Source organism: Notechis scutatus, chromosome 1 (assembly GCF_049901735.1).
Source record: "Notechis scutatus isolate UNSWTSFEM ecotype Mainland chromosome 1, rNotScu1.2, whole genome shotgun sequence".
NCBI lineage: Eukaryota > Metazoa > Chordata > Lepidosauria > Squamata > Elapidae > Notechis > Notechis scutatus.
In genome coordinates this window covers 242283367-242300355 of record NC_142009.1, presented here as the reverse complement: position 1 = coordinate 242300355, position 16989 = coordinate 242283367, and the positions used below count along the sequence as shown (strand labels likewise).

At 39.5% G+C, this 16989-nt stretch overlaps 1 protein-coding gene across 3 annotated transcripts in view; it reads right to left on the bottom strand.

The window, feature by feature from the left end:
* Window positions 1-16962, bottom strand: part of SERGEF (secretion regulating guanine nucleotide exchange factor) — a 76510-nt gene extending 59548 nt beyond the window's left edge. For 2 of the 3 annotated variants that reach the window (XM_026668315.2, XM_087951234.1), the window contains exons 1-8: window positions 15084-16962; window positions 10717-10849; window positions 8103-8258; window positions 6433-6527; window positions 6107-6167; window positions 4341-4454; window positions 3386-3448; window positions 2937-3095 (exon numbers count right to left, since the gene is read on the bottom strand). In XM_026668315.2, the coding sequence (XP_026524100.1) occupies window positions 2937-3095; window positions 3386-3448; window positions 4341-4454; window positions 6107-6167; window positions 6433-6527; window positions 8103-8258; window positions 10717-10849; window positions 15084-15152 (850 nt within the window). In that variant the 5' untranslated portion in view covers window positions 15153-16962. The other variant, XM_087951245.1, reaches the window with a different exon arrangement.
* Between the last annotated feature and the right edge of the window lie 27 nt (window positions 16963-16989).

Genomic DNA, 16989 nt, shown 5'->3' with positions numbered 1-16989 from the left:
ATTTCCTTCAATCCATTTTCATAAGAAAGGATGTATATGTCTTTAATGTACCAAGAATTATTTTTTTAAATGCATAACAAACAATCTGCAGATTTATTCAGAACACCACAAAGATAAATAAACTCTAATTAAGGCTCTATTTGTTATTGGCTACCAGCATAAGGAGGAAGACAGTTATTCTGAACCAAGGATGACTCACCTTTTAAAGGCTTAAGACTTCGTTCTCTCCTTTCTTCTTCAACACATTTCTGCTATATTTAGAACTTCCTTTAGTCAAACCATTTCAATGAGATTCTTAGATAACCTAATTTACATCTGCAACATTATAGAATCTACTCCCATTCTCACAAAAATATCAATTATAAAAAGAATGATTTTTATTTTTGGCTTTACATTCTTTTAAATAAAACATGCTGCAAAGATGGGCCTTACACGCTATTGCTTTCATTCCCAAATCCTTAGAAGCAATGAGGCAAGCAAGCAAGCAAGAAAAAGAAAATGATCCATAACATGAGATCATTTCCCTGACTTATGGGGTAGACGATGTTTGCAGGTAGAAGACTCTGACAAAACTTCTGCCAATTTCACTTTTGTCTGGTCTACTAAACTGAAGCCCCAGCGCAATCAAACTACACTGCTCAAAAAAATAAAGGAAACACAAAAATAAGACATCCTAGATCTGAATGAATGAAATATTCTTATTAAGTACTTTGTTCATTACTTAGTTGAATGTGCTGACAACAAAATCACACAAAAATTATCAATGGAAATCAAATTTAGCAACCCACGGAGGTCTGGATTTGGAGTTACACTCAAAATTAAAGTGGAAAAAAACACTACAGGCTGATCCAACTTTGATGTAATGTCCTTAAAACAAGTCAAAATGAGGCTCTGTAGTGTGTGTGGCCTCCACGTGCCTGTATGACCTCCCCACAACGCCTGGGCATGCTCCTGATGAGGTGGCGGGTGATCTCCTGAGGGATCTCCTCCCACACCTGGATTAAAGCATCCTCCAACTCCTGGACAGTCTGTGATGCAATGTGGCGTTGGTGGATGGAGCGAGACATGATGTCCCAAATGTGCTCAATTGGATTCAGGTCTGGGGAATGGGAGGGCCAGTCCATAGCATCAATGCCTTCGTCTTGCAGGAACTGCTGACACACTCCAGCCACATGAGGTCTAGCATTGTCGTGCATTAGGAGGAACCCAGGGCCAACCGCATCAGCATATGGTCTCACAAGGGGTCTGAGGATCTCATCTCGGTACCTAATGGCAGTCAGGCTACCTCTGGCGAGCACATGGAGGGCTGTGTGGCCCCCTAAAGAAATGCCACCCCACACCATTATTGACCCACTGCCAAACCAGTCATGCTGGAGGATGTTGCAGGCAGCAGAACGTTCTCCATGACATCTCCAGACCCTGTCACATCTGTCACATGTGCTCAGTGTGAACCTGCTTTCATCTGTGAAGAGCACAGGGCACCAGTGGCGAATTTGCCAATCTTGGTGTTCTCTGGCAAATGCCAAACATCCTGCACGGTTTTGGGCTGTAAGCACAACCCCCACCTGTGGACGTCGGGCCCTCATACCACCCTCATGCAGTCTGTTTCTGACCGTTTGAGCAGCCACATGCACATTTGTGGCCAGCTGGAGGTCATTTTGCAGGGCTCTGGCAGTGCTCCTCCTGTCCCTCCTTGCACAAAGGCGGAGGTAGCGGTCCTGATGTGGGTTGTTGCCCTCCTAAGGCCTCCTCCGCGTCTCCTGATGTACTGGCCTATCTCCTGGTAACGCTTCCATGCTCTGGACACTACGCTGACAGACATAGCAAACCTTCTTGCCACAGCTCGCATTGATGTGCCATCCTGGATGAGCTGCACTACCTGAGCCACTTGTGTGGGTTGTAGACTCCGTCTCATGCTACCACTAGAGTGAAAGCACTGCCAGCATTCAAAAGTGACCAAACCATCAGCCAGAAAGCATAAGAACTGAGAAGTGGTCTGTGGTCACCACCTGCAGAACCACTCCTTTATTAGGGATGTCTTGCTAACTGCCTATGCTTTTCACCTGTTGTCTATTCCATTTGCACAACAGCATGTGAAATTGATTGTCAATCAGTGTTGCTACGTAAGTGGTCAGTTTGATTTCACAGAAGTGTGATTGACTTGGAGTTACATTGTGTTGTTTAAGTGTTTCCTTTATTTTTTTGAGCAGTGTATTATTTCCCTTACAAAACACATGATCTCACTAATGAACAAATGGAGTCATAGTACCTTATTTAAAGAAAAAAGATATATTGTATCTAAGCCTAAAAATAAACAGCTACTGTGAAAAGCTGCAATGAATAGCATTTCTGTCCAAAACTGATGGCATATTAGGAATATAGATTCGTATAAAATCCTGATAATTCTTATAATGCACCATTTGAGTTAATTAAATGTTAGGGTTACAAACAGGAGTGTTTTAGTAGAATATATGGCTATTCTATCAAATCATTGTCTGGAGTCATAGTCTAAAACAATATATTGGGGGGGAAATCCTTCTATAACTCATGTTGGCATCTGTTGCATTATGTGTTAAGAATTTCTAACAGTAGAAAATATACTTTAGGGAGTTTTTATGTTTGGACATATAGTATAGTTTATTCTTGCATAGCTAGGCAAAGTTGCAATTATCTTTGCAAAAATTGCAAAGATGCAACAATACCATAATACCTCAATATTACCTCAGAACAGGAAAGCGAAGAAAGGGAACACAAAAGACATCTTAGCATGAAGACCAATCAGCACATTCATATTAAAAATCAAATATTTTTCTGACACAGTGTTTTGCCATGTCTTCCACACATCTCTGTCTAAAATCCCTTTTTAGGTCCACACAAATATTATTTTCGATCAAATGGATGTTGTTTTATTTTAGATACAGCTTTTTAGGTTATACCTGATTGCACCACCAAGTGTGTCCAACCACTCCAAATTCTTCTGATTTTTTCACCCTCAAAATAGTGGGCTTCAATCTTCTGAGGTTCCAAAACAACAGAGTCTTTACTTAATAGTTGCTTGTGCTTATTGTTTCCCCAAACATATAAATCTCCGTTGTCTTAAAAAGAGAGAAAGAATAAAATAGCAATTAAGACATTTTCTGTATCATTTCTTAAAGACACAGATACAATGATTAAATGTCATTGCTCTACGCACAAATAGTAAAAAACTTAACTTTAAAAGGAAGCTACAATTCAGAAATGCCAAAGCACAAGAAACAATGCACAGGTCACATTGTATGCAATTAGCCATAGTTGCAAATTAAATTTCTCCAAAACTAATATCAGAAACAGAATGTTTTGTATGGTTCAGCCAACCAAAGGAATAGGTGCAGACAAGGAAACATACCTGTGAGTGACACAACATGATGTGAGCCAGAAGCTACACTCCTCACTTTGACATTTTCCAAACCTAGGAGAGTAATCCATTTATGTCATGAGTTAAAGAGACAATTCCTTTCACAGAGATTTTGTGTATTACATACTGTCACAAACAAAACTAAAGCTTAAAACAATGATATATACCTAGAAATCATGGCTGTATAAGATGTTGGGTTACTAAACCACAAGCAAATTTTAATAGATCAAGGGTCACTTTGATATGGCTGAATATTCTTTAAAAATGCATGCATGTAGATTTACAATGAAATTAATGTTCAAGAACCATGAGTTGGTTTAAGTAGCCTGAGTTGCTACAGGAGTTTGAACAAAAGAAATGTTGCTATTATGAAAACCATTGAAAATAATGTGAATAGCAATAGTGAGGTTTGGGAATGTCCTCCCTTGAACTATAATTCCTTGATTCCCAGGTTTCCTGCAGGAAAAACAAAGTCTTAGATTATGAGATATGAACATCTATCAAAAGTGTTGTTCTCCTTAACATGAAAAATGAACACTAGGGTATTCTTCTCATCTATAAGTTAAATGTGAGCCACTATCATGACGCAGCTGTTAAAAAGGCAAATACTATCTTTGGGTATATTAATAGGATCAAAGACTCCAAATCATTGGAAATACTTGTTGATTTCATTGTATCTGATAAGAACCCACTTGGGATGACAGGGGTATACCAGAATTCAAAACGAGTAATAGCAAAATAAAACAAGTTCAGAGAAGAGCTACCAAGATAGCGAGGGCTCTGCTATGAAAAGTTTAAAAATCTGAGTATATTTAGCTACAAAAAAGACTACAAAGACACATTTATATCCTGCCCACCTCACTCTGCAAAGTGACTCTGGGAGGAATATATGCACAAAAGCCCCAAACAGGCATCAATATCATGTATAGCTTTAAAAAAAACAAACCTGGTACTTTGCAAGGTTCCTTTGCCCTCAAGAAAGAAGGAATATTTTTTTCTTGGCACATTCGCTTTGCTTGAGATGCCATACCAATTCCCCACTGAAATACAGAACCATTTTCTGCTCACACAAAAGGAAAATAAATTGTCAAGATTAAAAATTATTCCCCTGATAACAGCCTGAAGAAATACATTAATGTGTCTTATTGATATCAACTTCACATTTAGCACATAAAATGTAAAACATAATTTAGAGTTACACGTAGTCCTTTGTGATCATTTGTTCAGCAACTGTTCAAAGTTACAACAGCGCTGGAAAAAAAATGGACCTGCAACCCATTCTCAGAGTTCTGGTCACTGCAGCATCCCTGTAATCAAAATTTGGGTGCTTGGCAACACGCTCACACTTACAACTGTCCCAGGATCCCACAGTCGCATTCTTTTATCCTGTGCAAAATGCCTCTGCTCCAAGTCCTCACAACCTATCTTTCACCCGCTTTTGGCACCCCGCACAGCACAGCTGAAATGAAGGCACTGCTATATTCCCCCACCACCTTCCTACTGCCACCACATCCCCAAGGGAACCTTCCTCTTTGTCCTCCCTGAAGCTGTCATCTTCTTTTCCTTCCTCCTTTATTTCGGCATCACCTTGCCTTCCCTGGACCGGACTTAGCAACACCAGCCAGCCTATGTCAGTGGTGGGTCTGTCCCTCCCTCTTGCCACTGCTTCACCTCTCATCACCACCTCTGACCCCAGCAAGTGCACCATGGGGCATGAAGCTCACCAATGACAGCAACCCCAGCGCAGGAGAGGTAAAGCAATGCCAAGGAGGAGAAAGAGGACAATAATGGTACAGAAAAGGAAACGGGGAGGAAAATCTATTGGAGGTCATGATGGCAGGGAAAAGGCAATGGCAGAATACAGCAATGTTTTCATCTCAGCCATGCTATACAGGGTGGACAAAACTTCAAGGATGGGCGGGGGAAATAGGCAATGGGGCAGCTGAAGCAAATACAATTCATTCAGAGCCATAAAATCAAGCTATCCTCTTCTGGCTCAGTGATCCCTGGAAAGCATCCATGAAGGCTCAGAGCTGGGAAGAACCAAGCCAGGAATAGCTTGGATCAGGGTGGGAGCTGTCAGGGAACAGGGGACATGATCTGCAACTTTGTCTTCTGGCTTCTGATAAGTAGTCACTGGGAAAGCTGGGAGGTCACCTAACAACCACAACCAGGACACCCTGAACCACTGTTGTTAAGTGTGAGATGTTTCTCTCAATAACTACTTCCCTTAGCAACATAAACTCACGTCCCAATTAGGGTTGTAACCCAAGGACTATTTTCAAGATATGTTACACCTTCAATCAGTGAGGGCCACTTTTAGAATGAGTGCCATACCATCTCAGTTAATGTCAGAAGAAACAATATAACGTTGATTTCCAGGGTTTTATTTAATGAAAGTTATTAAGCAATTTGTACAGTTTAAACAACTGAGAGTAAAAGACCAAAATTATCCTAACTATAAATTCCTTTTAAAAGTCTTCCGAATGACTTTTATTAAGGGATCCATGAAAGTTAAAATAATCATCATAGAATATATTCCATAAAATACCTGATTCATATTAGCCTGAATCAATGAATTATTTCTTAAACACTTCATGTTTTTTTCTAGCAAATTCACAGAGCAAATTCAGCTGCAAAATTAAACTCATTTGATTGGGCACAGTATTATATCTTCATTACTGTTAATTTCACTATAAAGGTGTAACTCACCAGTCACAGCAACTGCGTGCCTGAGTCCAGCAGCAATATTTATTACTTTATCCTGTAAAGACTGTGAGAGAAGTGAGAGGATGGTGAGAGAAATGTATATCATAAAAAATAATAATTCTATTGAATTAAATATTTGATTTTTCAAATGGGTATACAAACAGGAAGCGTGAAGATAGTATAAAATAGCCTCAAAATGACAGCAAAAATTTACAGCGACCTGTAAAACAAATCATCTTATTTTTACAAAGCTGCTTTTTTTTCCTCTCTCTAACAAGGTGATTAAAAAGCTTTGGTGACAAAAGCACTGACTTTCCAAGACCTCTCACCTTAATCATTGCTGGAATAGTGCATCTGCCTGAAATATCAAGTATTCCCAGTTGTCCAAAGGAATTAGAACCACAGGAAAATATTTGGCCATTTCCTGAAAGAAAGAGCAGCACATTTGAATACCTTTGTTGTCTACCTCAAGTCAAAACTATTGCAAACTTTCAGTGAAATATACCATGCAATACTTATTATTTGCATAGCTCTATGATTGATTCCAATTCATGTAACCATAGACATAGAGAACCTCATGATATCTATCTACAGGTAGTCCTTGACTTACAACCATAATTGAGCTTCGGAATTAGGTCATAAATCATTACAGTCATAAGTCGAGGCACCCACATGACCTGAGGTAAATTCCCTGCCTTTTTTGCAATGATCGTTTGGAGAACATGGCAGTCATTAAGCAAACACTGTGATCACTAAACAAACACGTTCATTTGAATGGGCATTTTTTTGCCAGAAACTGGCAGAATCACAGTCACATGACCATGGAATGCTGCAACAGGTTGTAAAGCTGACCCGACTGACATGTGGTCACATGACCATAAGGCTGGTGCAACCATTTACAACATCTGGAGGTGCTTTACTGATTGCAAAGCATCCATTCCATGCTCATTGTAACTTCAAATGGTCGTAAAACGGCCACCTGTATATTCATTACTTATTTCTAGTGTAACTTAAGTGCAGTGTAAGACCTTTAGAACATTAGAGGCATAAGAGAATGAACAAAGGTGAGATAGAAACTGCAATTAAAGGAACCATATACAAAATTAAACCCAGCAAAACAGCTGAAAACCAGAACTGAAAAGAAGTCACCTAGCTGCAAAGTAGTTTTGGAGATTTACTTTTATAAGGAAATGATAGTTGAACATGTTTTAATTTTCTGTAAGTCACCCAGTGTCATTGGCAAGTCAAAGAAAGAAAGAAAGAAAGAAAGAAAGAAAGAAAGAAAGAAAGAAAGAAAGAAAGAAAGGAAGGAAGGAAGGAAGGAAGGAAGGAAGGAAGGAAGGAAGGAAGGAAGGAAGGAAGGAAGGAAGGAAGGAAGGAAGGAAGGAATGAATAGTGGTAAAATCAATTAAACAGAACTGTTAACTTTGTGCTCTTTAAATGAGTACAACTCACCATATCTTGTCCAACCTAATTCTTATTATTTTAAAAAGCCAGTATAGTTCAATAAATATTAATTACATTTATATCCCATTGGAAGCAACTGAATGGGACTTTTAATACTAATTTAGCTTTATTTTTGAACTTTACTATTCAGTTGTACAGTTCTATAAGCACTGGCTGCATGGTGAGTAGAAAAGTCTTTGTTCATAGCTTGTTTTCTTAATTATTGTGCTTAATTCAGTTGAAAATGATCCCATTTCCAAACACTCAACAATAGGTAATTTTTAAATTTTTATGCATAATACCCAACTCTGAAGGTCTTGGAACCTCTTGGAGGCATATACAGGGTCCAAGGTTTTCACTGTGCACAATGATTTGCTTCAGTATTCCAAGCCTTTGCCAAGGGAGAGTGAAACCCATCATTTCATCATGCTTGCCAGCTTTATATTTTACATTTAACTGATTTTATTGGAAGTCTTTGTTTGATTGTTGTGAGCCACCCAGAATCATTGAGAGTTGGGTGGCATACAAGTCTAATAAATTATGACAGATTTACCAGCAAGTATAACTGTAAAATCCCAGCCACAGGCAACTTGTATGACAGGACAGCCACAAAGAGAAGAACATAAGGTAAAATTTGTCACATCCTCAGTATGACCAAGTCCCAATTGTCCATCTTTATTCTGGCCACAGAAAAAGATCTCTCCAGTTTCTGTGAAACAAACAAATAGCATCAGACTTATCGGTAGCACACAGATCATACCAATCAATAAATTTAATTATCGGGGCATATTATCCCAGCAGTCATAATACAGGTTAAACTTGAAAAACTTGAAACTTGAAAAATTAGAATATCGTGCAAAAGTTCACTTATTTCAGTAATGCAACTTAAAAGGTGAAACTAATATATGAGATAGACTCATTATATGCAAAGCAAAATAAGCCGTGATTTGTCATAATTGTGATGATTATGGCTTACAGCTCATAAAAACCCCAAATCCACAATCTCAGAAAATTAAAATATTACATGCAATCAATAAAACAATGGAACATAGAACATAGAACAATATCTGAAAAGTATAAGCATGCAGATGTACTCAGTACTTGGTTTGGACCCCTTTTACAGCAATTACTGCCTCAATGCAGCGTGGCATGGAAGCTAGCAGCCTGTGGCACTGCTGAGGAAGACCAGGATGCTTCAATAGCAGCCTTCAGCTCTTCTGCATTGTTCGGTCTCATGTCTCTCATCTTTCTCTTGGCAATGCCCCATAGATTCTCTATGGGGTTCAGGTCAGGTGAGTTTGCTGTCCAATCAAGCACAGTAATCCCACGGTCATTGAACCAGGTTTTAGTGCTTTTGGGAGTGTGGGCAGATGCCAAGTCCTGCTGGAAAATGAAGTCAGCAGCCCCATAAGGCTCATCTGTGGAAGGAAGCATGAAGTGCTCCAAAATCTCCTGGTAGATAGTTGCATTGACCCTGGACTTAATGAAACACAATGGACCAACACCAGCAGATGAAATGGGCTCCCCACATCAACACAGACTGTGGGAACTTCACACTGGACTTCAAGCATCTTGCAGCGTGTGCCTCTCCATTCTTCCTCCAGACTCTGGGTCCTTGGTTTCCAAATGAGATGCAAAAGTTGCTCTCATCAGAAAAGAGGACTTTGGACCACTGAGCAACAGACCAGGTCTGTTTGTCTTTAGCCCAGGTAAGACGCTTCTGACGTTGTTTGTTGTTCAGGAGCGGCTTGACAAGAGGAATACGACATTTGAAGCCCATGTCCAGGATCCGTCTGTGTGTGGTGGCTCTTGATGCACTGACTCCAGCCTTAGTCCACTCCTTGTAAAAGTCCCCAATACTTTTGAATGGCCTTTTCCTGACAATCCTCTCCAGGCTGCGGTCATCCCTGCTGCTTGTGCACCTTTTTCTTCTACACTTTTCCCTTCCACATAACTTTCTATTAATGGCTTTGATACAGCACTTTGGGAACATCCAACTTCTTTTGCAATTACCTTTTGAGGCTTTCCCTCCTTATGGAGGGTGTCAATGATGGTTTTCTGCACAACTGTCAGGTCAGCGGTCTTTCCCATGATTGTGATTCCTACTGAACCAGACTGAGAGACCATTTAAAGGCTCAGGAACCCTTTGCAGGTGTTATGGCTTAATTAGCTGATTAGAGTGGGACACTTTGAGCCTAGAATAATGAACCTTTTCACAATATTCTAATTTTCTGAGATTGTGGATTTGGGGTTTTCATGAGCTGTAAGCCATAATCATCACAATTATGACAAATCACGGCTTATTTTGCTTTGCATATAATGAGTCTATCTCATATATTAGTTTCACCTTTTAAGTTGCATTACTGAAATAAATGAACTTTTGCATGATATTCTAATTTTTCGAGTTTCACCTGTATATCACTCAACCTATACGAGTAGTTGGGAAGCTGGCTTCTTAGTGGCAGCACATCACTTGGAGAAAATTTATTGGAATTGTTTTCCTTTAGACAATTAAAGTCATGGCTGTTCATTTGTAGAACAACATCTGCTTGAGGACAACACTGCTTTTGTACTGCCTCTTTGAAATGAATTGCTTTCAGCTTTGGATTCTTTCTATTTTTATTATTAAAAATATAATGATGATGACAATTGTGACAAAATTGTGACAAAATATCTAACAGATCCTAAGGACATGGAGGATGAAGCAGAAGTTTTACAGGAAGCAACAGGGCTACTGCAAAAGACTCCAGACTCCATTGTAATGTCAGAAAAAGACTCAGACTAACTCCACCTTAAGTATACTAAGTATAAATTATGCTGAAGAATTGCTTTAACAAACTGTTGACATTTGGCCACATTACTACCAAAGATCTTTCCATAAATGCAAGTGGTTCTTGTTTCCTGAGTTTGATCTGTTTGAAGGGCTAGATTAAAAAAAAAAAGTTGAAGATAGTAATGAAGCATCATCTTAGTTTTAACTTCCTTTTCTCCATACAATTGGACCTATATTTCAGTTTCTTATATTATGTACATAGGGGGAAATCTTGGATCCATAAACACCGTACAAAGACTGAAATGTAGTTGGGGGGTTCTGACTGATCATGCAGGACAATCTTCCAGAGCTAAATTTCACAATACACAAGGAAATGTTATACTTGGATTTTTACCAGTAACAACAGCAGAATGACCTCCACCTCCAGTAATGTTTTTGATACAACTCTGATTAAAGAGAAATGATTTCACAGGCAGGTGCACATCATTTTTATGGCCAAGGCCAAGTTGTCCATAGCTGTTTGCTCCCTGAAAAAAAAGTGAAGGAGGGAAATAGACTTATTTATTTAAACTGATTCAATCAGGTTCTGTCTATTCGTATCTCATAGACAAATAAACCATACATTGAACTATAGTTATACTATTTATAGGAATTACTTAATATTAATGCTTGTAATAGGCCTTTCCGGACAATCTGTCAGTTCATGGTTATTCAGAGATCATCTTTGCCAGTCAAGAGAGCAAATAAGCCTTTAGAACACAACATTCTACCAATCACACACACAACTCTTTATTGAAATTTACATTTACTAGCTTATTATTGAAAAGATAATCTTTTAAAACATATGCATTAGAAATTGGCAAAGCTTACACTGAGTCCAATTTCGTCCACAAAGACTGGCAGCAGAAAGGACTATTAGATTGCAAGACAGCAGATGGTACCAAGGTGATTCAGAAAATGCTAACTATTTGTTTATCAGGATTCTTACAGCAAAATTCTGGAATTACAAAAGGGAATTTGTCAGCCATACCTAGAAATATTAAGGGTTGAAATACGCCCTTTTCAAGGTGGTTATTATAATAATGTAAATTTAAGAAAAGTCATATTGTTTTTTCTCTTTCTCTTTTCCAGTCATACATCAATGTGAATTGTGTCATTTACATTATAATTCTTTCAAATTAACACTTTCCTGCTTTCAGAGCAATTTTAAAAATCCAATAAGAATATTTTATATATCATAAACATCTCCTTAAGGAAACTCCATCTTATATTATCAGTCATATTATTACAAATTCTCACATGTTCTTCTTCCAATGTTGTTAGTTTATTCATTTGCACTTACCTGCCATTCCATTCCACAAAGCAATTTACAAATCCCTCTCCAGTAAGAGATAAAAGGACAGTTAGAGTTAACTTTGTGCCCCAGGATATCAACATCAAACATATACCACAGCTAGGAGTATTTCATTTATAACTAATTCTCAGTCAAGGTTTTTTGGAACATTTGAGCCATAACATTGAATCATAGAGTTAGAATATCTACACAGGCAGTCCTTGACCTATGACCCCAACTGAGCTCAACATTTCTGTTGTTAACTTTGCCTCATTTTACGACCTTTCTTGCCACAGTTTAAGTGAATCCATGCAATTATTTAGTTAGGAACATGGTTGTTAAGTGAATCTCATTTTCCCATTGACTTTGCTTGCCAATAGGCCGCAAAAGGGGATCGTATGACCCCCCTGAACACTTCAACAGCCAAAAAAGTTAATTAGTCCAAGCATCTCAATTTTGATCACGTAACCACGAGGATGCTGCAACGGTTGTGTGAAAAATGCCCATGTCACTTTTTCAGTGCCGTTGTAACTTTGAATGGTCACTAAGTGAACTGTTGTAAGTCGAGGACTAGCAGTATCTAGTCCTCTGTGCAATGTTCAAGAAAACCAATGAAATTATTCATGAATAATTTCAAACTGTTCAATCTGTTCTTAAAAATCCTCAGTAGTGGAGAACCCACAGCCTCCACCACAGTAAGTACAACACCAAACTATCTCCTCTCATTTACTGTGAAACAGGTTTGTTATGAAACAAGGTTGTTTCAACTGTTGGTTTTTGTCTGTCCAAACAATTGACAGACTGGCAGTCAGACCTAATGTTGAGGTGGGGAGGGGAGAGGGGATTCTTTTCCAAAGAACAAGATCTATGGGCTGAGAAGTCTCATTCCTAGTGTCAGCTTTGGAAGCCATATTAGCACCAGAAGCTTCCACGCTGCCACATTCTTGAGCGATGGGAAGATGGGAAGATGGGAGGGGGGATTTTAATGGACCCTATAATAGCGTAATAGTATAATAGAGACATAATAGCATTCTTCTTTAAAGTCAAGGTCATGTTATTCCTGCACCTGGCTGAGGAGTGGTTGAGGGGATGTCTCAAGTTGGGACGGATGGTGATTCGGGCATGTGATGCAATGAGGGGTGCAGGGGGTGGATTTGTAATTTTTTACTTATTGGAGGGAAACCCAGAACTTTCAGATTCAGGATTTTCCAGATGTGCCAGTGTACCTCCTCTAATAAAAGGAAACTTTGAGAAAATGCCTGTCTCGGAGTTTTTAATTGGAGTTGGTGTTTTCTGGAACCATGACACCTAGGGCACTTGAAAATTATGTGTCTTTAGGTGAAACTAGAACGATCCCACTGATCTCCATAATATCCTAGTCCCAAACCATAATATACGCTATCATCTACAAATGCCTTTCTTCGTGAATCAGAGAAGGAACTAGAATCAGGGGTCTCCAGCCTTGGAAACTTGAAGACCTGTGGACTTCAGTTCTGAGGTAATTGGTCCACAATTCTTAAAGTTGCCAAGGCTGAAGACCCCTGAACTAGATTGTCATTGCACAAAGGAATATATACAATTTTCCTAATACAGGTAGTCTCGACTTACGACATATCAAATGAGCCCAACATTTCTGTAATTAAGTGAAACATTTGACAAGTGACTTTTGCCCCTTTCTTGCAATAAGTGTTAAGTGAATCACCACAGTTGTTAAGTTAGTAACATGGTGAAATAAATCTGGCTTCCCCATTGACTTTGCTTGTCAAAAGGTCAAAAGGACTTTGCTTGTCACAAAATGTGACTCTGGGACACAGCAAAGGCTCATAAATATGAACCAGTTGCCAAGCGTTTGAATTTTGATCATGTGACCATGACAATGTTGCAATGGCCCAAAGTGTGAAAAACAGTCATAAGTCACTTATTTCAGTGCTTCAAATGTTCACGAAATATATTGTTGTAAGTTGAGGACTACCTGTATTTTAAATTGCTAGGATATTCAGCTAATAGGTGATTAATCTTGGAGACAGCAAATTCCAACAGACAGGTTCCAGCATGAAACTAATAACATTAATCCAGAATTAAATTTATCAAGTTTAATTGTGACTCTTGACTTACAGGTTTTTATCCTATTGAGTGCTCATTAATTTGCTGGGGCCAGAGATTGAATGTTGTTTTCTGTATACAGGCAGTCCTCGACTTACGACCACAATTGAGCCTAAAATTTCTGTTGTTAAGTGAAGCATTTGTTATGTGAATTTTGGCCCGTTTTACAATCTTTCTTGACACTGTTGTTAAGTGAATCACTGCAGTTGTCAAATTAGTGACCTGGTTAAGTGAATCTGGCTTCCCCATTGACTTTGCTGGTCAGGTGGTCACAAAAGGGGATCACATGACCACAGGGTGCTGCTGCAACCGTCATAAACATGAGTCAGCTGCCAAGCATCTGAATTTTGATCACATCACCACGGGGATGCTGCCATGGTAGTAAGTGTGAAAAACGGTTTTAAGTCACTTTTTTCACTGCCGTTGTAACTTTGAACAGTCACCAAATTTTACAAGTCAAAGACAACCTGTACACCTTACAAAGCAGTCCCAACCAAAGGGCTAATAAAGTAAGACCCATCGGCCAGCAGGGAGCAGCAAATGCCAAAACTCTTTTCACAGCCGGCTGGCAAGCCTGGAATATACAGACTTTCTCCCCAAAAATGAGGAGAAAGCCTTAAAAGAGACCTTTCACTTCTCTCTTAAGAGTGTAAAGTCTTCCAAAGCATTTGAAGGGATAATAACCTTTTTTGCGACGCTCTTTAAATTGCTGCCATTGCAACTATACTATACGAACAATTTAGCGCTGCTGAATGTGTCGTGAACCGAGCTCCGGTGTCTTTCGAAACCGCGCGATAGCGAAGACATTAAAGGGCTTGTTCGCTTGAATTGTGATGTGATTGACGGATCTCTGGATCTGACAAAGGCATTAACGTGTGACCGGAGGAGCTTCTTTGCTTGCTTACTTGCTTGCCTGCCCGACGTGTAATTCTTAATAGCCGCAGGTGTTTCCCCTTTAGTTTCAACCCAACCAAAGCTTAACCAATAGCTAATTCTTCCGAAAATACAGTTTTAATAAGATCCTGTCACTTTCACTAATGGGTGAAAGTGGAGGGAAGGAGGGGTAAAAACACTAATCATCACCACCGCCTTGCTGCGCGATGACAAATGCACACCAGACGCTTCATTTACCAAACAAAACAAAGACAGGCAGGCAAACAAAACGCGGGAAAAATTCCACTTGCAAAGACAAAAGTCCGCCTCTTTCCTCCCGGGCCGTAGCCTGACCCACGATAGGCCCTTCCCCCCCTTTTTTTTTTTAACCCCGTGCCCAGAGGGAGGCCACTTCCTTCCGCCCTCTTAAAGCACCGCTACGGGGGACCTACCCAAGCGAGTAGCGCTGGCGTTGCATCCCGGCGGGCGACGGCCATAGTCGCCGAAGAAGGCGGAACCATTTGCGGAAGCCCTCGCGGCGGCCGATGGGTCCGCCTTTCCCAGCTTCTGGCTGCAATTGCAGGAGCTTATTATGTGGATCTTTGGTTATTCGGGTTTTCTCCCGCGTAAAATTGGAAGTAATATATAATATTATATATATATAAATAAAAAACCGAAGGCCGGAGGTTTGTGGACGTAGCCAGGTCGGGCAAGTAGAGAGAGAACTACTAAGGCCAATGCAAGGCTCATTTTTCCCCTTCGGCTTTTGCAGCTGTGGCTTGGAGCTGTGGAAGATGTGGCGACGCGAACTCGTGAGAGGAGTGCTGAGCGTGAATAACCAGGATTACGTGGGCAAGACATGTCAAAGGAGTTGCTTTGTTCTGTGTGTTTGAGTGAGTGAGTGTGTATGAAAAACAAAGTGGAGCTCCATTTCTGATGGACACGTTCACGCTTCTTGGCAGCCGTATGGAAGTAGTTTACCAATACTTCCCTGTGTGTGTTGTGTGTCTATGAAAGACAAAGCTTCCTTCGAGACTTCTGGTGGACATGTTTCCATGTTTCTTGGCAGCAGGATGGAAGCAGTTTACCAGGACTTCTTGATTTTGCTTCTCGGAAGTTACCTGTGAAGCTTGCAAAGAGCACTGTGATAAAATCAAGGACCACTCGTAAAGCTGTCATAAATTTGAACAGCTACTAAATTTGACAAGTCATTAATCAAGGACTGTCTGTATTTTCTAATGTGCCCACTAGTGGTATGAAAATAATTCTGAATAAAAATGACCTGGGGCATTTGAATTACAGATGGTTTCACAATTGCAGCATGTGAGTCATCTTAGAAAAGGTATGGCTTATTTGTTACAGTATTGGCAATCCTTGGTTTGGTTGAAAATATCAGAAGTCAATATGGTTCTAAATAAATCTAGTCTGCTTTGGTCAGATGGGCTGACTAAATACTATAATAGCTAGTTTATTTATTTTTACTTATTTTTTAAAAATTGGTTTGCTTGCCCATCTTGCTGCAAGGCTGTCATAACAATATGGTCTTAATTTGCCTCTGCGCTATGAAGAGGGAAGGAGCTGAAAGAAATACACATGTTGACGTAATCTCTGGTTTATTTCATCTTGTCCTAGCTTCCCACCTGATGCAACATGCATCAAATAGTTCAACTTTATGGCATCCATGATACATTTGTTGTCTGACATATTCATGATGAGCAAGGCTAGCTAAAAAAATCTCACCAGGAAGGTTCTCCAGAAATCAACTTTCTGACAAAATATTTTTCAATGTTTAGCAGAAATAGCCTCCAGTACTGCATTCTAACCATTGCGCCACCACGGCTCTTGTATGATTCCTTTGGTTTTTATTTCAGGTACCGTGTGAACCAAGTTAATGTGTAGTTTGTAAGCCATGCAGTACTTGTGGGCACATTTCAACATTTGAGAGCATGTTGCGGGCACTAGAGCTGCAATCAGAAAGTCGGGCCTGTCCGTTCATAGTTGGCATGATGGTTTGTTCAGTTATAAAATACAAAGTAAAATCAAGATTCTGGCATACAAAATAGGTTCTTAGGTACCTATTTTTTACTTAGGTACCTGCTACCCATTGGCACCACGATGAGAGAGCATGATATGTAACTTCAGCCAATTGTGGATGGTTCAGCAAGTCTTATTTAAGTAAACTATGGCTTAACATGATGTTCAAATTCAATCAATTACAACTTCCCAAATTATAAGTGCCATATTCTACTTGATATTATTCATATTGAAATGTAATAGGAAAAATGGAACATGCAGTGCTTACTCAGAAACAAATATATTGTACTTATTTATACTCAGAAACAAGAAATAATTAATTAT